Source organism: Paramisgurnus dabryanus, chromosome 10 (genome assembly GCF_030506205.2).
Source record: "Paramisgurnus dabryanus chromosome 10, PD_genome_1.1, whole genome shotgun sequence".
Classification (NCBI taxonomy): domain Eukaryota; kingdom Metazoa; phylum Chordata; class Actinopteri; order Cypriniformes; family Cobitidae; genus Paramisgurnus; species Paramisgurnus dabryanus.
In genome coordinates, this window is record NC_133346.1 from 21,569,797 (window position 1) to 21,596,792 (window position 26,996).

Here is a 26,996-nt window from a genome sequence, read left to right on the forward strand (position 1 = left end):
ATCAGATTTACATCACACTGCTCAAAGCTGATTGGTCCAGTTTGTCTTTTTCTCAGAATAAATCCTTTTTAAGCACAGGTTAGCAGTGTAGCATAAGGTACCATGGCATTGAACACCGATTTAAACCAGAGTTGGCTCAAACTAAACCCAAACTGGAGTAGCAACTAAAAACCAGTTTGTGCAAAAGGCCACTGATGACAACATGGAGAATATAAATAGGACAAAATAATCAAATATTGAACTTTTTCCATGTTTAAATGCTATAATTGGGTCTCCATTGCTTCTATTAACTTAGAAAATGTGAAAAAGATCAACCCAGTAACTTATTTTTGGAAACCATTCTCTGTAAACGTGAAAAAATAGATCATACAAATTTGGCTCCCCTTGTGATGTTAGAATGGGATAATACCTAATCTGCCCTTAATCTGCACTTTTCAACCACGGCACTGCTATTAGTGCAGAGATCTGCTCATTTGCATTTAAAAAGTAAACACCCAAAAATGGCACCTTTTTGCTCACACCTACAAAGTGGCAATTTTAACATGTTATAATAAATTATTTATATGGTATTTTGAGCTAAAACTTTACATGCATACTCTGGTGACACCAAAGACTTCTTTTAAATCTTAAAAAAGTCTTGTGAAATGTCCCCTTTAATATTTAAAGGGATAGTTCACCCAAATATAACAATTTCTGTTATCATTTACTCACCCTTATGTTGTTATATACAAATATATTATACATTTTTGATAAATTAACGATTGACTTTCATCATCAAACTCTGTGCTTACCATTATTTATCAAAATATTTTTTAAGCACTCAGTTGACTCTACCCAGGGACTTCCAAATACTGGTGATATCAACAGGTACCATCATTTATCAAAATATCTTCTGTTTTCAACAGAATAAAGAAACTCTTACAGGTTTCAAACAACACGAGGGTAAATAAACAACAATCATTTTAGGGGTAACTATCCCTTTAATGCAAATGGCATCTTCTATAGGCCTACATGATATTATGTTTATTCAGATATTTTAAAAAATGCTTCTTTTTGTAGCCACAATTAAAAACTTAATCATTTATAAAGAAAAACTTCACAATCAATAGTTGTTTTATTCATCAGGGTATTTTAAAATATGCAATTCATTAGTTCTTGTCTTCGCCCACTGTATCAAGACTTTTTTGACATAAATTCTCTTCTACCTTTTTTAATTACTTTCATAAGCTCAGACAGTTCTTGTAAAACTCATTGTTTGGATCTTGAAAAAAGCATAACCTTAAAACCAACCAACCACAGAGAACTTCCACAATCACAGTCTCTTATTTTATCTGTGGACAAAGAATCGATGATGGAAAAGATGAAAATGTTAAAAGGAGCATATTCCAACAACAAGCCTTAAGACTGATTATTACAAAGCTTATTTAGCTGTATGCTTTAACTGATAAAGCGTCCAATTCAATAAGATCGTAAAGGAACTTCTCTCCTTTAAATACAATGGCTCCAAGCACTTTTTGAGTACAGGATAGCGGTAATGCTGTAAGAAATGTCATGCTCTGATATACATACGTGTGTTTCTTTCACTGTCTGCCATGAGACTACAACCACACACAAAATGCCCCAGAATTGTGAACGTCTGCATACTTGCAAACTAAAACAGAACAAGTTATAACAAATCATGTCTTTAGGTAGGAGGCCAAGAACAAAATCTGCAAGCAGATAAATATAATAAAGCTACAGTATAGGCTACTTACTGTATACAAGTCATGATGAGCTAAATACATGCGCAGAAAAGTCTGTTTGATGTTCTGAGCTGGTTATCAACAAGAAAACAAGGTTTGCGAGGATCCGGTTTTAAAAGACAAACAAATGCCATGATTTTGCATTTTTAAAAGTGGGAAAAACTCTACTTTAAAACTGTATAGATTATTCTAGAATAAAACCCCTTCCATGAAAGCAAACAGCGCCAGCCCACTCGCAGGGGCTGCAGTTGGGTAGTGCAGTCCTCCTTCTGAAAGTAGCATGTGTCCACAACAGTCAACATAACCAGAGGCGCCAATGGGAAGTTCTGGTTTTTCGCTCTTTATTGGATAGCCCCTTGTATCCATAAGTGGGCCGAGTGAAAATTCCCTTTGCCGACCCATAAGTCAAAGCAAACTACTGGTGCTTGGATTCAGTGCCTAGGCCCAAGCCATTTGCATTACACCCAACAGGTAGGGTTATCAGTCACGGCTCGGATCTAACAGTTAATGGTGCAGTCAGTCTTGGCTTTGCCTGCGAAACTGATGATTCTCTTTAGGCACCGCCCAAACTCCTCCAGGACAAGACGTTCGGCCATGGCCTGAGATTGGTTGTTGAGCTCCGCCTGTTCGGCCTGCTCCAGCAAACAGTCACACGTCGCCTCGGCCACTTCCTTGGTGACGAATGTGTACGGCAACCTGAGGAAAGATATTCAAATGATCAGTTAGCGCAGTGTGACCTTGGATCACAAGCCCTGTCATAAATAGCATGGGTATATTTGTAGCAATAGCCAAAAATACATTGTTTGGGCCAAAATTAGATCATGCTCCATGTAGATATTCTGTACATTTCCTACCGTAAATATCAAACATTTATTTAGCATTATTAATACGTGTTGCTAAGGACTTCATTTGGACAACTTTAAAAGGCGATTTTCTCAATATTTTAATTGTTTGCACCTTCAGATTCCAGATTTTCAAATCGTTGCCAAATATTTATTATAAATCAATTACAAGCTTATTTATTTTATTTATTAAAAATTGCCCCTTATGTTTTGTTGTCCAGGGTCAGATTTAGGTACTAAAAATGGGTGGTTGCTAAGGGTTCTAAATAGTTGCCAGGATGATTTACCCGTTTCCCACACCTTAGTTAACTTCAATATCAAGGACCTTTCAATGACTTTCCAGGTCCAATACCCTCAAATTCAAGGAATAAATGTGGGGATACATTTAAAGTAAGAGCAATGTTACATTGTGTTACCTTTTAAGATACATTGTTACAGTTCACTGCCGTGACACTTTGGGGACACCTCCAGGGGTAAGTGGGTCTGAATGTGTATATCAAATTCAACCAATGGTGAGGCTTAATGACAAAAACAAGGGGACGCGGGAGCCAGGAAGTATATCGCTATCTGAAATATTGCCAAAGACGGCGTTACAGGGACGCAGGAAGTTTGGTAAGGGAGACGCAGAGTCTCGTTCCCTTCTCAGGGAACAACAGTTACATACGTAACCCGAGACGTTTTCATGTGTCAAACACAACTATGCAAAAAAGCATTTTGGTATGAATCAACATTCGTATACAGAAGATATAAGCATTTAAAGAGAACTGTTTAGCACGTGTGCTTAAAAAGTCTAGAGTTTTTATGATATTATCCCACACTACACAAGGAATAATATGGATTTTTTTTGCATAAAATAGATTCAAGCACTTTCAATGACCTGTATCTATGTATGTATATTTTCAAAAACTTCCCAGGGCCTTCAATTTTCTCCCCCAGATTCACAAACTTTCAAGGATTTCAAGGACCCGTGGGAACCATGGATTAAGTTTCTCCCATTATTGCTAAGGGGTTGCCAGATAAATAGATGGATATACTGAAAAGTAACCAGATAAAGTAATGCTCTTACTTTCCGCCTCCACTGGTGATGGCTGGTGTTGTTCTGGTGAGCAGATCTGAGATCTGCGAGGACAGTTTGGTTTTGGCCGCGGTTTGCTGCTGGACTCGCACCTCTGCGGCGTCCGCCAGGTGCATCAGCGTCTTCCTCTCTGGACTCTCCTCGAAGTTCTTGCAGCCCATGCATTTGCAAATGGACGAACACATAATCTTGGCCTGAGATGTGAACAGAAACAGGAGTGTTAACTCGGCTCTCAACACGAGGCCTGGGGGTTTCGTGTTCAGACGCTCACCTCGTAACACTCGCAGTAGTTCTTCAGACATCCGGATTTTTTGCAGTTGCAGCCTTTGCTGTGTCTCCTGTCCGACTCGCCTTCTTTGCCTTTGCCAATCTTGGGCTTGAAGGCCACTGGGTTTCGGTCTAAACAAGCCTGCGGGACGACAAGTGGAGAGCATAATGCCATTGCCCAATTAAGGAAAGATAAGAGATCTATGAGATGAACAGCAAGTTATTACCTTGATTGCCTTTAGTCTATCGCTCTCGTGACCGAGGTTGTTGAAGCAATTGACACAGTTGCAGTTATTACAGAACTCCCCATTGGCAAAGCAATCACAATACCTGGAGGGAATGCATTGATCATTTACACTGCTTCATGTCAAAGTGCACATGGTGTATGATACAGTAGCATACAGCACCACAGACAATTACATGTGAAGCTAAATCTTGCAAACAACAGGTTTTATCAAGGTTAAAATCATTTGTTTTGTCATATATGAGGGCCTAGACTACAATAAAAGTGCCAAATGCAGATAGCTGCAATGAGTATAAATGGGGGATGTTGTTTGTACATACAATTTCAGACACTGTGACCGTGTGCAGTTACAGGGTTTTCTGGGCCTGGATGTTGCATCTGATGTTGTAAGACTGCAAATAAAACACAACAACAAGGTCAGTGTTAAATCATGAAGGAGGAACAGGGGGTATCCAGAAAGCTGGTTATGTGATATACACAGGTATGTTTGAATTTGAAAATGTTTTATGTATTCAGTGTTCCCACACCTTAGTTAACTTCAAATTCAAGGACCTTTCAAGGACTTTCCAGGTCCAATACCCTCAAATTCAAGGACTAAATGTGGGGACACATTTCAAGTGAGAGCAAGGTTACATTGTGTTAAGTTTCAAGATACATTGTTACAGTTCCCTTTGGAGGGAACTCGCGCTGCGTCACTGCGGTGACACTTTGGGGACGCCTCCAGGAGTAAGTGCGTCTGAATGTGTATATCAAATTCAACCAATGGTGAGGCTTAACAACAAAGACAGGGTGACGCGGAAGCCAGGAAGTATATCGCTATCTGAAATATTGCCAAAGTCGGCGTTACAGGGACACAGGAAAAATTGGCAAGGCAGACGCAGCGTCTCGTTCCCTTCTCAGGGAACAACAGTAACATACGTAACCCGAGACGTTTTCATGTGTCAAACAAAACTATGCAAAAAAGCATTTTGGTATGAATTAACATTCGCATACATAACATATAAGCATTTAAAGTGAACAGTTTAGCACGTGTGCTTAAAAAGTCTGGAATTTTTATGATATTATCCTACATTATACAGGGAATAATAAATAAATGTAAGCATGTTCAATGACCTGTATCTACGCATGTATATTTTCAAAAACTTCCCAGGGCCTTGAATTTTCCCCCCAAGATTCACAAACTTTCAAGGACCCATAGGAACCCTGGTATTCCCCATGTCCACACATTAACTCTTATCAGGTCTTTTTTAACCAACATGATCAGGGAAAGGAAATTTTGGTTTAACCAACCAAAAGTTTAGGGTTTTGCTTAGGGTAGGTTAACCCTGCTATCGAATACACCCCAGGGTAGCATGATAAGAAGTTTGTCAAGACCACAAACACAATATTGAATTTTAGCATTGGGTGTTTATGCAAAAGATGTGTGTAATACCATCTGTGTATTTTTCCATTAATATCAACAAATCCAATTAAATTACACTACTTAAATCATAAATCAATATTTGCTCCTTACCCGTTGACAGAAAGTCTGGCTTGTGTCTGTATGGGTGTATTTGTCGAGAAGGTGGAGCTGCTGGATAAAGTGACGAATGTAGGCTGGGGAATCTGCGAGAACAAGAGAGATAAGAAACTCCCCAAACAGACCAATCGCATCCAGTTTATTCACAGACATACAGACCTGCGTGACGTACGGGGCCGGCAACACCGCATATCCCATGTTTCCGGAGCCGTGGGCAGGGGTGAGCACAGTTCCCGGGGGCAGGCTGGTCAGGTTGGGCTGAATCTGAGGAAGATGTGTCGCTGGCATGATGAGGCGCTGAGGGGTCTGACTGGTGGTCACCACCTGAGCTGACGACGTCAAGGGCTTGGGTACTACCTGTGCTCGTGACCAATCACAGCAAACTATGTAAACATCATTTGAAATGTTACAGCATACACTACACATATGTATGTGAACTGTTTACATTTGGGTTAGAATACAGGAGCACTTGTTTCACTGTGTACCTGTTTAACAGTCTGTGCTGGGACGATGGGTACGGACATCCGTACGGCAGCGTTCATCATCACAGGCTTGGCTTTTGTAAAAAAAAACAGTCCATTCAACTTTTATATTCTTTATTGTGGTATTTTTGGAGCTTGATAGTTCAGTCAAATGTTAAAGGCAGGGTGCATGATCTCTGAAAGCCAATGTTGACATTTGAAATAACCTAAACAAACACACCCCTTCCTAAATAGAATCTGGACCTTCTTTTGATAGACCTGCCCCACACATACGCAACACCGGCAATGATGTCAGTTAGTAGATATGCTCCTTATTCCTTATTGGCTACAAGTGTTTGGTATTCGGCCCAATTCCCTTTTCCAAAGTGTTTCTCAAAAATCATGCACCCTGCCTTTAAACTGAATTTTGTGTGAAAAACAAATCCTTTTTTTTTTTAGGATCAAGTCAAGTTTGAAAGTGAAGTTTAGAGAAAAGGATAATAATTTCTGAAAGAACCATTTAAAAAAGATTTGATGAATATAAATATGCGTTTTATCTTAATCATAAGGAACTCAATGTCAGTAAGCCACAGGCTTTACCTGATTGGATAGAAGGGTTTGTGTTGGTGCTGGCAACCGTCTGCAAAGTGCTGTTGCCGGTTGTGGCCGTTACCAGTCGCACATAATGAAAGCGGCTGCCAGGAACCTGAATCTGTTGTACATTGGGCGGTGTGGTGAGGGGAATGATGGTCTTAAACTGGGATGTGCCGGCTACAGTAACCCCCTGCATTGGCTTTACAGCCTATAAATGAGACAAAGCAAAGAAATACATATTTAAAAGGGCATGCAAAGCTAATTATGCAAAGCTTTTAAAACATTTTGTATTTTATGGTGACATGGAATGCTTATGTCTAACGATCAGCGTCAACATTGTGAGTTTGTAATTTCTAAATAACAACTTGAACAAGCCTTGTCGACCATTTAGCTAATCCAGTCCTTCTGACCAGTACAGTTTAAACAATAAATAAAGAATAAAACATAAATATCCATCATTTTAAATATTTACAAATGTTTTAACCAAGTTCTAAGTTCCATTATTTACTCATGTGCCAAGTAGCTATATAATAAAAGGGATGATGTAGAGCCAGCTGTCATCGCAGAAACAAACCTACACGATGCAGAAGGTCCCTTATTTATAAATCACAAACAGTTCATTATGGCATAAAGGTGCTTCAAAATTACTTTGTTAATTATATGTTAAAACATGTTTTCTTAAACATTTCTTTAGTGAATAGGTGTTTAAGATCTGTGAGTGTTGGGTTTACCTGTGCAGTGGATTGGCTGGTTCCTGTTTTGGCTGGCGAGGTGACAGCAGACTGTTGGACAGTGAGGATCTGCTGGCCCAGAGCCATATTGAGCGGTAGCGTCACTGATTTCTGGGGTGAGTTTGGAGACTGACTGGCCACTGAAACAACGGTCAGCTAGAGGAAGAGAAGAACATGAGGGGGCATTGACACAAAAATACTGACTAAGATTAAATCAGTTTTTAAAGTATTAAAACTGTTTGATTTAACCTGTTTGAAGCTAAACACTTCCTTTAATAGGTTGGCATTAATAAATTGGTTTACATATTACACAAGTCCCACGGCACAACAACACGTTCTCAATAAATGGTGTAAGTTTACACATGCCCCACGGCACAACAACACGGTCTCAACCGATGGTGTATGTTTGGACTATCTCATAAAGTTGAATTTTAACTCACCTTGCTAGGAGACTTAAGAGGTGAGATGGCCACTTTGCTGTTGCCAGATGCATTCTGCGACACAGTGCTGACGGTCTCACCAATGGCACGTGGAGGTGTCAGTGGGGTGCTCTGGGTAACAACTCGTCCTGTGGCCAAAAAAAAAAATCTTTAAATCAACTATGACAACCTTGAATCAATCATAGCTCTTACAATTGTAACATTCAATTGGTCTATTATTAAACATTTACAGCTAACATCACAGGCATGCGACTAGGGCTGGGTAATATATCAAATATTAGATATTATTGAGATAACCTTGCTGACAATGAAATTACAGGATTTTATAAATTTAGAATATTAAGATTAATGTGCAAAAGGTCTCACAAGGAGCGCAATAAATAACTTGTCATAATACAAAAGGCGACAGCATGTATGTGTGGTAGCACATCATCTTTTTCATCACATCACATCTTTTTCATTTTAGGTATATCACTCAGCCCTATGTAATTTGGCATAACATACATAATCAGAATATAGAGATGTGTTTGTTATAAATGAATATGATTACCAGTCACTATAGGTGTTGCTGATCCTGGGCTGGTCATTCCTTTATTGTTCAAAGCCTTTGTAATGATGAGCTTTGTTATCATTGGTCCAGCTGTAGACACCGAAGGCTTCTTTGTGATCTGTGGAGAGAAACATGATTCCCATCTATCATTTCTGTTGAAGACAGTTGAACAGGAAGCATTGGATTGGCTGCATGGATGCATGGCTAAAGAGGGGTTTTGAGACACTCCTTGATTTTTACTAACTTGTTTAGTTAATTCATGGCCAAATACCAGCAGCACTTTATGATTTAATACAGCTGAATAAAAGCATTAGCAATATACAGCTCATGTGATACTTCTCTACAATAGCATGCGAAAATGTAAAACAGCCACCTGAAGGGTCTTCAGCTGCTGGGCTTGCAGTGGTGCGGATGTACCCAGCAGTTGACTGGCCGAGCTCACGGCTATTACAGGCTTTCCTACTGTGGTCACCATTTTGATCTGAGTCTGCTGGACCTTGGCATCTCCGGCTCCTGTCGTGGCAGGTTTGTTCCAAGTATGGGGCAGAGCCAACATTATAGGCTGCCCTGTTTTACTTAGGCCCGCAACCAAAAGTTTCTGACCCTCCGACTTGAGCACAGCAGTCTTGCCGTCGGCAGACGGTGAGGTGGCCACTTTGTTAAAGATGACCTGGTGGTTGGCCGGGACGGTGATGCTGGAGATTTTGGAGAGGCTTTGAGTCACAGCAGGGCTGGTGGTTTTGGCAGGGGCGGTGGTGCCAGCCACAATGCCAGAGTGAGTTAGGAGGAGTTGCGTTCCCGAGCTGGTGCTACACTGAGCGTCGCTGGAGGTCGAGGTGATCTGCATAGCTGACGTGGTCGGACACAGGCTGACGATTTCAGGAACCTCTGTTTCCATAGGAACCTGAGCCGGCTCCGATTCAGGCCGGGAAGGAGGAGCAAGATGCTCGGCAGGGAGTTCCTCTTCCACTGTAATAGCTTCAGTATCCATAATCTCATCAGGGAGGAGGCTGTTGAGCTCAGGTGATACCACATCCATCTTGAAGAGTTACTGAAAACACTAAAAAAGAAAACACATGTTTTTACACAACAGCTTATCTAAAAATTACTAGTTTGCATTAACATGTAAACGAATTTGATAATAAAGCCTATAAGGCATGTTGTCCTAGGGCAGGGGTCAACAACCCTGCTCCTGGAGAGGTACCATCCTGCAGATTTTAGCTCCAGCCCCAATCAAACACAACTAAAGCAGCTAATCAAGATGTTCAGGGTTCCTTGATAATTACAGACAGGTGTGTTGGAGCTGGGTTGGAACTGAAGTCTGCAGGACGGTAGCTCTCCAGGGGCAGGGTTGGTGACACCTGTCCTAGGGGAAGGCTCAGAGCTTGGACTTTTAGCCTAATTCCCAGAGTACCCCTCCTCCTTCACTGAGATAGAAACCAGCTGACAGCGAGACGTCAGGGTGGAGGAGGGATCCTGCAAAAACTGTCACAGAGGACAGAAATGAAGGATGGCTATATATAGAGACTTCTTCACGTTGATTTGTTGGATTACATGAGCATGTTCCTCACAGACTTGGTTAAATACATTTTTTTATTATTATTTTACTTATTATGCAAAAACAGTGGCAAGAAAAAGTTTGTGAACCTTTTGGAATTTCATGGATTTCTTAATAAATTTGACATAAAATGTGATCTGATCTTCATCCAAGTCAAGGGTATTGACAAACATAATGTGTCCAAAACTATTTACACAAAAAAATTCTGATCTTTCAAGTATTTATTGAACACACTCATTCAACATTCAAAATAGCAGTGAAGAAAGTAAGTGAACCCTTAGAATGAACAACTGGTTGACCCCCCTCGGCAGCAATAACCTCAACCAGGCCATTCCTGTAGCTGTGGATCAGATCAGATCTGCACATCGTTGAGGAGGAATTTTAGCCCTTTCTTTCTGGCAGAACTGCTTTAGGTCTGTCTTAATCTTTGGACGTCTCATGTGTCTTCAAGTTAATCCATAGCATCTCTATCCAAAAGGCTGATTTTATTTTTCTGAAGCCATTTTGTTGTGGACTTGCTCTTGTGTTTTGGGTCGTTGTCCTGTTGTATCAGCCAATGTCTACACTGCTTCAGCTGACGTACATTCTCACATTATCCTGAACAATTGTTTACTTTACAGTTAGGATGATTTTTCATGATGATACGCTCTGCCCTTTCTACGCCAGATGTAGCGCTGTGTGTTTTCCAAATAGCTCAATCTTAGTTTCATCAGTCCACTAAACATTTTGCCAATACAGCTGTGGAGTGTCAATGTGCTATTTTGTTCTTTTTAGTAAGCAGTGGCTTCCTTCATGGTGTCCCGCCGTGGATAACCTGCTCGTTCAGTGTTTTACAGATTGAAGACTCATGGACAGAGATGTTAGCAAGTAGAGTAGCAACAGTCCCAAGCGTATCCCATTTGTAGATTGTTTGCCTAACTGTAGACTGGTGAATTTCTAAAGTCTTTGAAATAACTTTGAAACCCTTTCCAACTTCATGTAAAGCAGCAATTCTTGATGGTAGCTCCTCTGAAAGCTCTTTTTGGCGAGGGATGGCTCACATTAGTGTGTTCTTCTTGTGCAAGCTCCAAAAGTTTAAGGAGTTTTTATTCAGTCAAAGTAGCTGTAGTCCACACCTCCAAACATTATCTTAACAAGACTCCAGGTGTGATAAAAACTAACTATAGTTTGCTTTTTTGAGGTCATTAACTCAAGGGTTTACATACTTTTTCCACAAGCACTGTGAGTTTTTTTTTTGTTGTTGTTCTCAATAAAGACAAAAAAATCTGAATTTATTGTGTAATTATTTTAAGACACATTATGTTTGACAATAACCCTTGAAATCAGATCACATTTTATGACAAATGTATTCAGAAAACATACTTTCTCTTTCCACTGTAATGTAATCACAGCTAATTGTATGTTTTATATGCAGCAAAAAATAGCATGAACTTGACCAAAAACATAAGCAAGTTGTCTATCTACAGTGTCTAGCACAGTAAAGTATACAACAGAGTGGATGATCTATGCTTTACAACAGACTGCTACATTCTAGCTGCTTTGGTACAATGAACAATTGTAGGAAGTGGTATAAAGGAATAAATAAAATAGATTCCATAATTCCTAATTCATTACGAAAAAAAGCACTTGAATATGACAAACAAATAATTACGACTTCAGAAGTGGGAAGTAGGACATGTTCAATAGCTAATGAAGGCAGCAATATTTCAAGTCTTGTGAAGCAATGTAATAGCTGTGTTAAAATTAGGGCTGTGAAAAAAAATATCGATACAGCTAACTATCGTGATACATTTTCCCCTAATAGTGTATCAATATTTAAAAAAAAAAAAATTAAATCCCTCTCAATCCCACCACTGCTGTAGTTGTCACTGTTCAGTTGTCTGTCATATCGCCATTCGGCCAATCTCAGAAGTTAGCGGAAGTGAGAAAATGACAGAAAATTTTAAAACAGCTTTAAAAAAAAGTTTTTTTTAACTTTACCTCTATTTTTTTTTTTTACATTTTTGATAAAATAAAGAAAAAGTATTGCAATGTATCGCATCACGTAATGTATTGTAATGTTGTGATATGTATCGTATCGTGAGGCCTTTGCTAATACCCAGCCCTAGTTAAAATGTCACTTTAAGCAGATAACCCTGGACTGTGGTCCAAACATGATGGAAATTTTGCCAAATATCTTATTTTGAGTTCCACAAGAAAAAGTTATTTGTAACACGACACAAGAACATAAGCATTTCATTTTTTGGGGGTGCTCTATTTCTTTAAGAGAAAACTAAATGAATTATATGAATACATTTTAAACCACATAAGTAGTGCAATGTGATATAAAATGTATTTTTATATCACTTTTTGGACAATAAATAAAATATTAGTATTTTAAACAGCTAAACAAGAGTCAAATAGTAATACATTTTGTCAAATATATAGTTACAGTGAAATAGCGCGACATTCAAGTTTTCATAATTAAACACTTTACGTTTTGGCAACGCGACGCGACAAGAACGCCTCCATCAATCTTTCAGACAGCGTGAACGATAATGGAAGCGTTCTTCACTGCGTCGCGTCGCTCAGCTCCAAGGAGGCTAACTAGCACATAGCTAACCAGCAGTTAATACGCTGATATATTAAGAACTACTGTCATAGCTAACATTAGCAAACGAGCAAAACAGCCGCAGCGATTTTAAACTTAAAACATCCCCAAAAAACCGTTTTATTTACATCGTCATACATACTGTGACTGAAACGACTGTGAAAGAATTAACTGAAACATAGGCAGGACATATTAAAAAAGGCCTCTGTTTATCAATCAATAGCAGTCTTGTCCATTACCTCAATAGTTAATACTGTGAACACCGAACAGGGCAGTCCGAGTCTGTCAGTTTCCAGATCGAGTCGAGTTTGTTGATTTTCGACGCGCCCGGTTCCCTTTATATTTGGTTGCCATGGAAAATAACTATTTAAAAGTCACACTATATAACAAATATATACAGACGGGATATTTGGTGATTGTTTAAGTCCTGTGTTAGTGACTTTAAAGCTGCGTGACTATTTCAGGCCGGGGTTGGATTTCGAAAGATCCGCCATTTTCAACTCGTCATCAGTTCAGACATAAGAAACAGCAGCACAGGAAAAAAACACGCAGATTTGTTTTGTTAGTTGAGAGCGCAAGGGAGGGGCCAAGAAAAGATAAATGACGTTTAGGCCTGAAAATTATTATAAGCGTGATAACTGGATGTAATATTTTATTTATCTAAAAACAAGATAATTGTTGACGTAAATGCGGTTATTTTAACAAGACACAATTACACGTAAGTGTATTAATATTACATTATATTTTAAGGTCCTGTAAATAAGTCGTACCAAAAACCATACATTGCTCACACAAGTAGATTAAAAGATTAAACAAAATGAAAAGACAGTTAACAGTATTCAAAATAATTTTAGCGAGATAATTGTAGTAATAAATGCTATTAAAGATCGTTATTTAAATGAATAAACGCACACTGTGTGCATAAAACTAACAAATGCCCTAAGCAAACAACAACAACAAAAAGCTTACTGTTGACTCTGATATAAACATAAGAAATATCACTTTGGAAATTGCACAAAAATATAATATATATAATTCAAGTCAATATTGCATGCGATTACTAAAGCTGTAAATTAATAACTAAGTTATGTACTGTACACGAGCAGGTTGCTGTCATTTACTGTCAGTGTATAGCATCAGGTGCTATCCAGTTAACGTTAGCCAATATTAAACTCATGCGAAATATCTCAACACTGTAGCAACATTTGCTTCTTTATAGTAAAAGTTGAAGTACACCACCGAGCTTAACCGACAATCATTTGCGCTTACGTCTGCTGCTTTGAATTATATTTCACAGAAAGCACAAGCAGCCAGTCCAAACCCCACATCAGCTGACAAATACACAGTTAGCAGCTCGGCTAGCTAGCTGAGATCATATTGCCCCTCGCTGAATACCCACCCAAACTGCAAAGACACTTGCTAGACGTTGTCGAGATGTGTGTCGAAACGCTCTTCTGAAATCCTCAAAGTTTATCACTCGATCACGCAGTGTGTAATCCAACTCGGCACTGCATCTCTTCGATCATCCGCTTTCAGACGAAGACGATTGTTTAAAATACCGCGCCGAGCGCCATTTCACCTCTAACATCCCACAATCAGACCACGCCTTCATAGGAAACGACATAAAACGTCACTACAAAACTTCCGTACACGCCCCTCAACTGTTTTTTTTATCGAGTACGCACAACCAAAACGGATTATTTTTAAGCAAGGCATTTAAATAAATTCACAAAAACGATACATTAGGAAAAAAAGCAAAAATAAATAGTAATAAAATACACATAATATATTTAATAAGACAATTACAGTTTAAATCAGTAACATTTATAATTTTCTACAGTAATAGAGATTATGCTTTTATTTTATATTTTGCTAAGAATAATTTTGTCAGCAACAGAGAAGAAAATGTTGCAAGATTTTAAATGTAAGATAAATAGCTAAAAGTCTTCGTAGTCCATCATGTGTCCACACAAATAATGCACCCTTATAAATTGTGTATTTCCAATTATTAATTGCGCATTATTATTATTTAGCTTCATATTGTGTGTTATGTACACACTTAACATTTAATAATTTTCCTGTTTTCTGTTCTTTCTATTTTCTTGTAAAGCTAAATAAATAAATTTGAATTGAATTGAGTAATGAAATGATCAGTTTTAGTTTTAGTTTGCGCTCTTGTTGATACTTCGAGTAGCGCCCTCTTGAGTTCTGATTGTTTTACTGTTGTTTGAGCTCAGTAAAGGAAAATGGCGACCGGCGTGAAACATGAACTCGCCCAGCTGATGAACTCCAGTGGATCTCACAAAGATCTGGCGGGGAAGTATGTCTTTAAATCTCTTTTAATATCACTTTTTTAATAATTTGTCCATTGCACAGATGTGTACTTGTTTACGTTTTCTCAGATTAAAGATATGATGCAGCAGATAATGACTAGAGGCTAACATTAGCTAGGGTGAGAGGCTATGCACTAACTGAAGAAGAGATACTCCACTGGCAATCTTTTTTTTTTTAAATAATGACTTATGTAAGCTAAGTGTCATGTTTGTTCAATTTCAGGTGCTTGGGCAGCTATATTGTATTAAAATCTTATGCTTAGCACAAACCTTTTGTCATAATTTACCATCATTTCATTTTAAAAACAATCCTCCTGGTTACTGACTGTAGTAATATGTTAAAGTAATAATAAAATATAATACTATATTAATAAATTATTATATTAGATTTTTTAACCTAAATTGTGCACAATTCTTACAGATATCGTCAAATATTAGAAAAGGCTCTACAGTTTATAGATGCAGAACAACTGGAGGCGCTCAAAGCATTTGTTGAAGCCAGTAAGTACATTAACATTAAAGTACACCAGTTTGACATTAAACATATATAACAAACTATTTCTTTTGTCATTACACTTCTTTTTTTACATAGTTGCTGATCTCCCCTATTTTGTTGTTTACAGTGGTTAACGAGAACGTCAGTCTGGTTATATCCAGACAGCTGTTGACAGACTTTTGTACACACCTTACAAACCTTCCCGACGGTACAGCGAAAGCTGTTTGCCACTTCACACTGGAAAAGATTCAGCCCAGAGTTATTTCTTTCGAAGAACAGGTGAGTGTTTTATGCATATTCGCACTTTATATAAGCAATCTTCTAAAAATGTACAGTTTTTGACTTATTTCTACACTCTCAGAAATAACGGTACAAAAGCTGTCATTGGGGTGGCCGCAGTACCCTTTCAAAAAGTACACTGGTACCTAATAAGTGCATGTTAGTATCATAAAGGAACATGTTGGTACCAAATGTTAGAGATGGGCACAAGTAATCGATTGGCCGAAAACTCGAATGTGGCATCGATGATCGATCACAAAAACGATGATGCATCATATAGAAAAATTGCTTCAGTTTGTGTTTATTAACCCCTTTAGTTTCACTTCATCACATAGCTATTCCTGTTAGAGGTTTCTGTTAAAAACATTTAATTCATTAATAATCTAGTATGTGTTCATTTTTGTATGTGTTCAGTATGTGGTCATAGTTTCTTCAAAATTAAGTTTTATTTGAGTTTTTTTATAAAAAAATTTTTATTTTCACCATGACACGTACGCCCCTTCGATTTCTCCGCCCCCAGTTAATCGAGTACTCGTTTTTCAAGCCTATGGATTATAGTGCTGCCTCACGATTAGTCGTGACTAATCGTTTGCAGAATAAAAGTTTTTGTTTACATATTATATGTGGGTGTACTGTATATAATAATAATTATGTACAAATACACATACACACACGCATGTATATAATTAAGAAACATTTGCATGTGTATATATACATGCTTATATTTATATATAATATATAAATAATAAAATATAAATATTTATTATATAAATATATTTTTTTCTTAAAATTATACATTTATGTGTGTTTTTATATAAACATAATTATTATACACTTTACACACACATATATTATTTAAACAAAAACTTTTATTCTGCAAACGATTAGTCGTGACCAGGGTTCTAAATTAACTTTTTTGACCACCAGCCAAAGTGGCAGGTAACTTTTTGAAGTTACCAGCCAATCAGTATTTCCACTAGCCAAATTTTTCCCGGTGAAAATAAAAGAAATTTAGAGTGCCACTGAATGCAACAATGATTATTTTTTCTTTCGAATGCATGCAACAATCCTGACAAAACATGACAACATGTTTGTGATGAAACATAAGCTTTCTTCATTTCTCTGTTGATAGACATAAAGCTTTACTGGGGCACAGGCCCCCCATTTTTTGCTGACTTTTTTGAAAGCCTGCTGTGTGCAAGAAAGGGGCAACACTTCTTTACAATATCCTTTGCTTAACACACTATTCTACAGTGCAACAGGTACTGCGAAAGATAAATATGTAGTTAAAAATATTTAAGTGTAATATTCAACATACCTAACATTATTAACATGTTTGGATGCATAAATGGCATAACATGTTTGGTAATAATAATGACAGCAGAGAAATATTTTCTACATTATACAATGATAGCAATGATTGATAACTTATTTTTACAAGAATATTTTAAGAAACCAGTCATTTTATGACTGCTATATTAAATAATCTCAGTCATAGTTACTGCTAACTGTTATGTAAGTTAGTGTCCTAGAGTTAAATATTAGTAAACTAAATATTAATTTCATATCTGAAAATACAGAACAGTATAACACATAAATCTGTTGATTTTCTCAGCAACAATGCAATTCTATAGACTTGACAAGAGGTTTTCCTGAGATTTTTCCTCTAATGTTTGAGACCTGACAGGCTGAGGATGTTGTTTGTCTTCCATTTAACTCATCATCTCTCCTTTCTTCTTCCATTTCCCTGCTTTGCACAAAACATTTTGATGTACATCTACAGAAGCCAATAATGATCGAGTCAAAATAAGATTATCAGTATTATTAAGAAACATACTTCTCGTCATGTTTTCATAAATACTCATTCGCGTGGCGTACCCTTTTGGATGCAGTTGCGTGCGCGGATGAACGCAAAGAAGCGCGTGGACATGGATACATGAGTGCACGCATCAGTGCGACTGCTTCATCGCTTTACAAGCGTAAATTGGGTAACTACATTGCATATAGATCTGTTTTGCCGCTATTATCTTTGTAAAGGAATACACTAGTTAACTGCTAAAATTTAAACTTGAGATTTACACATGGGCACGAAAGATTTACACCGGAGCACATGCCCCACCCCTGTGTGTCTATCCTCCCCGCTCTGCCCGTTCGTTCTCCTTCATCCTTTAGTTTTCTGGTGGACGCGGTCAGTTCGTTTCCATGGTTTCTCGCGCTGGTTTCGCTGCAAACTGCGCGCAGGCAATTGGTGTATTAAACATCATCACGTAGCATTACGGCACAGTGTTCATGGGAAATGTAGGAAGTACTGCCAGAGGGATAAATGACCGAGAACAGAGCTTTATGTATCAAGCATGCAATGCCTCATGCATCACCGGCCAAACTGGTGTGACTGGATTACAGTCAAATCATACTAATAAGGCCCGCACTTCAGGCTTTCAACCAAATGAAAAGGACAAGCAGAGACAAAGTCACAGATAACAAATTTATTAATCAATTAAATTACTAAAACCACATTGAGCGAGACAGTAAAATTTAAAAGACCCTTTTGACCAATGGGAACAGGTCAACAAAATAGGCTTTGTTGTGGTTGGCTTACATGGGCCGTCCACCATACACTGACCAACACAAACAAATTCAAAAATACAAGAGAAAAATAAAAAAAATAAACTAATCAAGTTAGTTTATTTTCTCTGATTGCAATAAACAATTTACTGCTCAAATAATAAACACACTTCAAACCAAATAAAGAACAAAATTATGTAAATCCACCCAACACAAACCAAATAAGTCAAAATAAGACAAATTAAATAAGAAAACACAATCCCCACAATAACTACACTACATTCTTGAGCAGTTTTAAATGTAAAGCAGATCAAAGAAATAATACCACTCGAATAACAAAACCAAAATACTAAATCTATTCAAAAAAACAAAACCTTATAAAACTATTATACTTGTACTAATAATGAAGAAAAATAAAGCAACCAAAGACAAAATTTCAATACAACTCACACACACCACACACATACAACCAACAAATACACACAAACCAAAAGATTATAACACAATCAATCTGCTCCGTAAATGAGCAGCATTAATACAAAAAAACAAGAAATATCACAAACCCCAAAATCCAAAATAACCGAAATAAATCAATAAATAGACAGGTCTAAATAATAATACCAGATAATATCAGTAAAAGAAAACACAATCTTACATTAACTTCATTGTACACACAGAACAAATACAATGAGCAAATAAACACAGGTCAAAAGACTACACTTTATCTGCTCCGTTAGCAGTATCCATACAGAAGACAAAAAGAAATAACAAACCCCAAAATAACTGAAATGACTAAATCAATTAATAAACAAATCTAAATGATAATAGCTGATAATTTCAACAAAACCGAAAATAAAATAAAGAAACAACCAAACAACCACACAATTTCAGTTAAACACACATACCCAACAAAATACAATCGGCAATAAATGAAAATCAAAAGGATTGCGTCACTACTAATCTGCTCCGTAAGTGAGCGGTGTCAATATGCAGGAAGCAACCCAAATACAATACCCCAGATTTCTAAATAACTAAGTAAATAAACCATACATAAAATTGCGCCAGCGAGGTGGCGAACCCCATGAAATCCCAAACTCAAGTTACGGGTTTAGAGCGGCTCCAATGAGCCTCGTACAGGCATTAAGAATGTTCAATGAACTTGCGAGCGCTCGATACAACCACGAGCGTGCACTGCAAACCCGCTTCTCAGACGGGAACGCCGATTTAACCACAGCAAAGCAGCAACTGGCACTCTGAAAAACATTAGACATACATTCGTTGGCTTTTCTTCTTCCTCCCCACTCCTCTCCCATTTATAATCACACCAGAAGGGTAGGGAAAAATAAAATTACCTTTTGCGTGTATAACACTCACATACTCACAACGGATGCCTGGATATACCCGACTTATCTAAAATAACACCAAGCAAGCACATTAATCACACCTGTGAATTAAATAAACTTCCCCACGAACACCCGTATTCTAATTTTTATAATTCCCTCCCATCTATACCCTCCAATTTAACCAAACCTACCTTTACCGAGGAGTGAAGGAGATACAAGACCTACAGCAACAGGTCACATCAGTACAAATGGCATGAAGAAAGCGAAATCACCTATGCCGATATACAGCCACAGGCCACATCAGTACAATGGCACGAAGAAAGCGAAATCACCTGTGCCTATATAGCTACGTGATTGCCTGACGTACGCAACCACGCACCTGGTGCAATCTGTCCGCTCTTTTAAAGGGCTACGCCAACTATTGTTAAAGGGGCAATCCCACTACACTGGCTAGTAAGTTTTTATTAACACTTTAATTGTTAAATTGTGTTAATTTAGAACCCTGGTCGTGACTAATCATGAGGCAGCACTAATGGATTAATTGAAATGGAAAAAATGACACATCCCTACCAAATGTATACACCTTATGGTACATATTAGGACCTTTCAAAAGGATACTGTCTCAGTGACAGCTTTTGTACCTTTTTTTGGAGAGTGTACCAATATGCATCGCTAAAGTTTTTTTCAATGAAGATGAAGTTCACCCATAATAATTTACTCAGTTTTGACTTTTATCAAAGTCCCTTTAAGGAACTTGCATCACTAGGTGGCCATGTTTCCAAAGTTTCCCGAGTCCGTTATTTCAATCATGCCAGACTAAAGTCCTATCTACTTGAATGGGGAAAGACAGATATCACGTCAACTCAAAGTTTATTTATACAGCACAAATTTAAAACAACTGTAGTTGATACAACATGATTTATCAGAAATAAAAATAGAAAAGAAGAGAAAACAAGAATGGAGATAAAAGTCAACTGCTAAATCACATGCTAAAATCATAAATAAACAACTAATATCAGTTAAACCTGACATCACACGTACCTTCTCTGATTCAAACTTGAATCGCATGTATTAATAGTAAGTGAATTTTACACACTCATAGGTAGCTTCAATCAGACAACATTTGGCCACAATCTATGAAAAGGAGGAGGACTGGCGGAACGCTGCCCTGGTTCTTGTGGGCATTCCTTTGGAGACTGGACAAAAGTAAGTTTACCTCCCTTTTAACAAACTAAAACTCTTACCTGTTGACACAAACTGCGTATGCTGTTTCTCTACTCGTGATTTACTTACTTATTATGTGCTTTAATGTATCTGTAGACAGTACAATGTGGACTACAAGTTGGACACATACCTGAAAATTGCTAGACTGTATTTGGAGGACGATGACCCGGTTCAAGCTGAAGCGTACATCAACCGAGCTTCTTTACTTCAGAACGAATCCACCAATGAACAGCTGCAGATTCACTACAAGGTGCACCATGAATTAAGCTGATGCTTTATGTCAGTTTTGCCATATTAAAGATTGTGCAAATGCTGATAACTGGAGATACTGACTTGACCGTACAGGAAGACCTAGTAGATTTTTAGATTTGTAAAATATACGCAGCCCTAGTTATGTGACCCTGTCTGTGTAATCTAGGCTGAAGTCTCAAAGTTTGATTTCACATTGACTTCAATGATCTTGCTCAGTCAATATTAAATATATCACGGTTATATTTTCACAGCATATTGTTAAGTAGGATGATTTTATCTAGAAACCAGTAAATCACAAAAAAATAGTTTAGTTTGGATTTCACAGACAAGGTCTCATCCCACAAGGTCTCGTATGTGTCTTACAGGTTTGCTATGCCAGAGTCCTAGACTATCGGAGGAAGTTCATTGAGGCTGCTCAGCGCTACAATGAGCTTTCTTACAAATCCATTGTCCATGAGACAGAACGTCTGGAGGCCTTGAAGCACGCTCTTCATTGCACTATACTGGCCTCTGCAGGTATGATAGCACATTGCGCCACTTACATCAGGCTTTCAGACCACACACTGTGCTAAACCAATTTCAGTTATATTCTATATGTAGTATGTATTCAATGTGTCCTGTTGGTGAAAAGGTCAGCAGCGCTCCCGGATGTTGGCTACGCTGTTCAAGGACGAACGCTGTCAGCAGCTTGCCGCCTATGGCATTCTGGAGAAGATGTACCTGGATCGAATCATCAGAGGAAACCAGCTGCAAGAGTTTGCTGCCATGCTGATGCCACACCAGAAAGCCACCACAGCAGATGGTATTTGCATATTATGGAAATTGAGTTGATAACTAGGACTTCAGGTGCAGTCAGTAAATTTAACCCATTGTGAACGTTTTAGCCCCCCAAAAAATGATGAGTAAAAATATGTAAAAAAAATTCACGTACATTAGCTTTATTTTATATTTACATGGAGGGTAACCCCATGGGACGGAAATGTTGAGATCACACAATCATACAAAGCTGATAGCTTTATTTTGACATTTAAACATGAAAAATAAAAAAATTTCATGCATTTTTATTGTGGGTAGTTGTCAGCATAACATAAACAACAAATAACTGCATCTTTATTATTATGTGTTTGGCCCACAATATGGCTGTGCAATATATCGAAAAGGCAGAATATTGCAAATGTGCATGTTACGAAATGTTACTTAAAAAAAAAAAACATAACATATGGTCAAAGTTTTAGGTCGATGTGGAAAATATAGTATCTGGCATGCAGATGTTAGTTGGGATGTGTATGCGTGTGCAACTGTGCATGATATAGCAGTAATATTTATTTTAGTTTGTTTACATAGTTAAAATGTCTGATTTGTTTTATATGACAGTAAAACATGGCCAGTGTTGGGTTATGCATTACAAGTAACATGCATTACGTAAGGGATAATGTAGAGGCAGCCGGTAGTTATTGGGAAATAAGCCCCGACAGTGTGATCAGGACCCGACACGAAGCGGAGGGTCTTGTATCACACTGAAGGGGCTTATTTCCCAATAACTACCGGCTGCCTCTACATTATCCCGCTTATTACATGGCTACTTGCCACATAAGAAAAAAACTGGACATGAATATGAATTTGAAACATTTTATTGGCATATTTGTTTTAAATTAACATTTTTATCCTTCCGCGAAACTTTGCACAGATGCATAAAATGATCGTAATACCTTATTAAGATCCTCTGCTTCATACTTTTCTGTCTCCATTTTTTTCTCTTTAACCAGTCTTTGAGAAGTTTTAATGCCCATTCTGTATTTTTTTGTGTGTTGGCTTCGTAGCTGTCATGCTCTATTTTGTCAAGTTCAGTCTCAGTAAGCTCTCTGTGTCTTGACGTGGTTGTCGAGTGTTTGTCGCTAGATGGCGCCAAACAGACAGTAATCTTTATTGATCTTTATTGGCGCGGAGCGATTTTACTCGTGCAAGTAGTCCAGCTATGCGTTATTATTTTGGAGCGGTTATTATTTGAAAAGAACGAACCTGCAAATGTCTCAACTGACCAATCAGAATCAAGCATTCCAGAGAGCCGTGTAATAAGTAATAATATTACTTTTCTGAAGTAACGAGTAAAGTAACCCATTACTTTATAAATGCACACATTAATATTTGAGTTACTTTTATAAAAAGTAATGCGAGTTACTTTTTAGTTTAATTAATTTGATAAAAAAAAAATATGTACTGAATTAAACTAAACGTAGTCAAGTCGAATCACGTACGCCTGAGCGGGAACAGTTTGAGTCAGAAACCGAGATGACAGGCCAGAGCTAGACATTTTTGCGATGGAAATATGCAATTTTTGATACTTCTCAGTCATGAAAAAACACCTGCAAGTCCTGAAAGAGATCAAGTCTCAGCCAAGTAAGAAAAAGTAACGCAAAAGTAACTTAAAAGTAATCTAAGTATTACTTTTTTATGAAAAGTAACTAAGTAACGCATAAAGTTACATTTTGGGGAGTAACTTAATAATGTAATGCATTACTTTTAAAAGTAACTTTCCCCAACACTGAACATGGCTGTTCACTTTTGTTGTGATTCTTTCTTTTCCCTCGAAATATAGAACATGTTGGTTATATAATTTAAAATGTATGTATTTTAATAAAATGTAAATAGATTTTAGAAAAATAAATTTCATATCGCATATCAAACATCGCATTATTTAGCATGCTAACACACATTGCATTTTTTTTTCAACATCACACAACCCTATCCAGCAAAATGACTAATTCTTGTCTTTTTAGGTTCGAGCATCCTAGATCGAGCAGTCATTGAGCACAACCTGCTGTCTGCTAGCAAACTATACAATAACATCACTTTTGAAGAGTTAGGAGCACTTTTAGAGATTCCACCTGCAAAGGTACATCCACGGATAGCTTTCAAATAGCGTTGAAACGAGCATCCGTATTGCTGTACAACTGCTTACGGTTCTCATGTTTCTATAAATATTTGTACAGGCTGAAAAGATCGCCTCACAAATGATCACAGAGGGCCGTATGAATGGGTTCATTGACCAGATAGATGGGATTGTCCACTTTGAAAGTAAGTCTGGTTTTATGAATGAATAGCCAACAATGTACGATGAATAAAGTTGCATTCTCTTTTTCTCCATTAGCACGAGAGCCGTTGCCTACCTGGGACAAGCAGATTCAATCGCTGTGCTTTCAGGTGAACAACCTGCTGGAGAAGATCACTCAGGCAGCACCAGAGTGGACCGCACAAGCTATCGAAGCTCAGATGTCCCAATAAATCCCCTTCATCTCTGTCTATCTACAAATCCCACCACCACTCCTTCGACTCCCATTTGGCAAGATTGACAGAACTATAAAAATAGACTTTCGAGCTTGATCTCACTGAAATGGTTTACCACGGCACGTACATGCTAATGTATTGAGTTCGACCAGTTTGGCTGTGAGGTTAACGATTTCGAAGATGCTTAATAAACGTTGCGAAAATGTTTTTTGTTGTTGTTGTGATTAATAGTTTCTGTCGCTTAGAATAGTTACACAAGTTACATTTTTAATGTTGAAATGCTTTGTCCCATACTGAAAAATAACAAGGGAATGTTTGGGAAACCTGTTTGCAAGAATAATCCTTTAATTCTCACAAACTTGATAAACAGATAGATTGATAAAACTACAGATACAATTCATTTATATCATATTTAAACAAAAATAACTAATAATATGCATTCTCTTTCTCTCTCATATTAATAAAGAGTGCGTGCAGTAAAATAAACAGAATTGAATGACTTCCATGTAATGTAGAGCAAAGTTAAACAGATGTGTCATACAGTGTGATGCATGTATAGACGGTGTTCTGGAGTGAATTAAAAGAAAGGAGAAAGTTAAATAAGTACATAAGCAAATATACGAACAATAAGCCATTGAAAAAGCAGCCGGTTCATGTAACAGCAGTTCCTGCCCTTAGAAATGTTCGCTATTCTTTAATATTTACTATAATTCTCTTTCTTATACCTTAGTTACAAAAAAAGTGTATTGGGAATAAAGATTATTTGTATATAAACTTAAGTTAAAGATTGAAAAATAATAACTAAATGGACACTAAACCTCTATAACATAACACTTAAAGGGATAGTTCACCCAATGTGAAAATGAAAATGTATTTATTTACCCAGACGTAATTTGAAACTTATACAAATGTCTTTGTTTTGCCGAAAACAAAAATATATTTTGAGCAATAATAATTGTAACCAAGGAGTTGTGGAGCACTAGCAATAGTATTATTATTTTTCCAATGGAAGTCAATGGTGTTCCTGGTTCCTGCTTGATTACAAATTTATTTCTTGTACAGGTATGGAACAATTTGAGGATGAATTAGTTATGACAGAATTTTCATTTTTGGCTAAACTATCCATTTAAAGTAAAATAAATCTGTAAACGTAAGCCTCCCATAAGCATAATCGATATAAACCATTTGGAGTGGTTTCCCAGACAGGGCTTATCCTAGTCCAAGACAAAAATGCATGTTTGAGTTGCTTAAATTTAAAAACACCCGTTCCTCACTAATTTTAACATATCAGTGACATTTTTTGTCTCAAGAAAAAAACTTCTTAACGGGTGCAGTGTGTAATTTTTTGAAGGATCTCTTGAAAGAAATGCAAAATAATATATTAAACTATATTATCAGGGGTGTATAAAGACCTTTTATAATAAACCGTTATGTTTTTATAACCTTAGAATGAGACGTTTTTATATACATACACCGAGGGTCCCCTTACATGGAGGTCGCCATTTTGTGCCACCGTGTTTCTACAGAAGCCCTTAACGGACAAACGTTTTTACTAAGTTGTCTCTGACGATTAAATGTTTGTCTGGTGGTGGCTATCGTAGCTTCTTTATGCGTTTTAAAAGCGAGGGCTGAGCAGTGGGCTGAGCCGCTGGTTGCAATTTGCAACTTCACCACTAGATGCCTCTAAAATTTACACACTGCACCTTTAAATTATCTAATATAAATAAGGCCTAGTCCTGGATTAATCTAAACCCTGTCTGGTAAACTGCCCATTTAAGTTGAATGAAGTCTGTGGACCAAATGCAGTACTGGCCAATTTCTTTGGGAAAAAAGTTACTTCAGGACATCCTGTAAGATGATGCTTTGCTTTCCTCAGAATTCCCCGGTCCGCTTCCTTATTTTGATATCCCTCTTCAGCTGACAGGCTGCGCAGGTCATGCAGAAGTAGTTGACAAGAAAGTCTTTACACATGGATCCCTGGATACAAAACCAAACATAGTTAAACCAACAAAAAGTGCATTTGCTAAACGCTTTTATGTACAGACAGATTGTTAAATATTTTCCTTCGCACTAACCGGAACGTTGTATCTTGTTCTGTAAACACTTCGGATGGGCATCCCCAAACCACACGCGCAGCATTCGTTCATGTCACTAGCAATAGAGCAACCCAGGCACGGCAGGCAGAACATGCCACAACAACCTAACACAACATTTTGGTGTTAAAGTCAGCCAATGGATAAATGTTATAGATTACAGTACATTAATAATGTGTTTGTGTTCATTGGGTGTACATACATATGCTGATATCATCACAACAGCTTAACAACCCGGTCTGAAAGTCTTTAGGAGCAAATACTTTGGGTTGAGTTGTAATCTCCATTATCTAGAACTATTAAAAAAAATTATAGAAATGATAAATCAAACATATTTTAGTTAAAATGAAACCTAAATGCAAAATTATTAGTAATATTTAAATGTAACTTTACCTTTTGTTAATTCAGGATCCTCCCGTCAGGATGCTACAGTACACACAGGAGGTCCTTTATATACAGTATGAAAACGTCACAAGGCACTCCCTTCAAACCCTCTTTTAAAGGTAAGTCAAC

At 37.5% G+C, this 26,996-nt stretch overlaps 3 protein-coding genes across 4 annotated transcripts; 1 reads left to right on the forward strand and 2 right to left on the reverse strand.

The window, feature by feature from the left end:
* Nucleotides 1-1,095: 1,095 nt before the first annotated feature.
* Nucleotides 1,096-14,341, reverse strand: lin54 (lin-54 DREAM MuvB core complex component). 2 transcript variants are annotated; one of them, XM_065290342.2, is made up of 14 exons: nt 14,013-14,341; nt 8,839-9,525; nt 8,466-8,583; nt 7,916-8,043; nt 7,476-7,631; nt 6,751-6,952; nt 6,175-6,245; nt 5,849-6,046; nt 5,684-5,775; nt 4,491-4,562; nt 4,154-4,256; nt 3,931-4,068; nt 3,651-3,853; nt 1,096-2,438 (listed from the first exon to the last, which is right to left on the reverse strand). In XM_065290342.2, the coding sequence occupies exons 2-14, from the start codon at nt 9,502-9,504 to the stop codon at nt 2,240-2,242; spliced, it is 2,346 nt and encodes a 781-aa protein (XP_065146414.1). In that variant the 5' UTR covers nt 9,505-9,525; nt 14,013-14,341; the 3' UTR covers nt 1,096-2,239. The 2 variants fall into 2 exon arrangements, with proteins under 2 accessions (XP_065146414.1, XP_065146413.1); XM_065290341.2 differs by lacking the exon at nt 14,013-14,341 and adding an exon at nt 12,853-13,142.
* Nucleotides 14,342-14,773: 432 nt separating this feature from the next.
* On the forward strand, nt 14,774-24,597 carry cops4 (COP9 constitutive photomorphogenic homolog subunit 4 (Arabidopsis)). The gene is made up of 10 exons (XM_065290338.2): nt 14,774-14,933; nt 15,368-15,447; nt 15,570-15,721; nt 20,732-20,835; nt 20,950-21,103; nt 21,471-21,621; nt 21,737-21,907; nt 23,883-23,998; nt 24,096-24,180; nt 24,254-24,597. The coding sequence occupies exons 1-10, from the start codon at nt 14,860-14,862 to the stop codon at nt 24,385-24,387; spliced, it is 1,221 nt and encodes a 406-aa protein (XP_065146410.1). The 5' UTR covers nt 14,774-14,859; the 3' UTR covers nt 24,388-24,597.
* A 148-nt stretch (nt 24,598-24,745) lies between these two features.
* Nucleotides 24,746-26,987, reverse strand: plac8.2 (placenta associated 8, tandem duplicate 2). Its single transcript, XM_065290340.2, has 4 exons — nt 26,877-26,987; nt 26,686-26,779; nt 26,466-26,590; nt 24,746-26,367 (listed from the first exon to the last, which is right to left on the reverse strand). The coding sequence occupies exons 2-4, from the start codon at nt 26,768-26,770 to the stop codon at nt 26,263-26,265; spliced, it is 315 nt and encodes a 104-aa protein (XP_065146412.1). The 5' UTR covers nt 26,771-26,779; nt 26,877-26,987; the 3' UTR covers nt 24,746-26,262.
* Between the last annotated feature and the right edge of the window lie 9 nt (nt 26,988-26,996).

Coding starts and splice junctions, on each gene's coding strand:
- lin54 (XM_065290342.2), bottom strand. CDS start 9,504: ATGGATGTGGTATCACCTGAGCTCAACAGCCTCCTCCCTGATGAGATT. Junction 5,776..5,848: donor CGGCCCCGTACGTCACGCAG/GTCTGTATGTCT, acceptor TTGTTCTCGCAG/ATTCCCCAGCCTACATTCGT. Junction 2,439..3,650: donor ATCACCAGTGGAGGCGGAAA/GTAAGAGCATTA, acceptor ATCTTTCCTCAG/GTTGCCGTACACATTCGTCA.
- cops4 (XM_065290338.2), top strand. CDS start 14,860: ATGGCGACCGGCGTGAAACATGAACTCGCCCAGCTGATGAACTCCAGT. Junction 15,448..15,569: donor CAAAGCATTTGTTGAAGCCA/GTAAGTACATTA, acceptor TGTTGTTTACAG/TGGTTAACGAGAACGTCAGT. Junction 24,181..24,253: donor TGGGATTGTCCACTTTGAAA/GTAAGTCTGGTT, acceptor TTTCTCCATTAG/CACGAGAGCCGTTGCCTACC.
- plac8.2 (XM_065290340.2), bottom strand. CDS start 26,770: ATGGAGATTACAACTCAACCCAAAGTATTTGCTCCTAAAGACTTTCAG. Junction 26,591..26,685: donor TTGTGATGATATCAGCATAT/GTATGTACACCC, acceptor ATGTTGTGTTAG/GTTGTTGTGGCATGTTCTGC. Junction 26,368..26,465: donor GAACAAGATACAACGTTCCG/GTTAGTGCGAAG, acceptor TTTTGTATCCAG/GGATCCATGTGTAAAGACTT.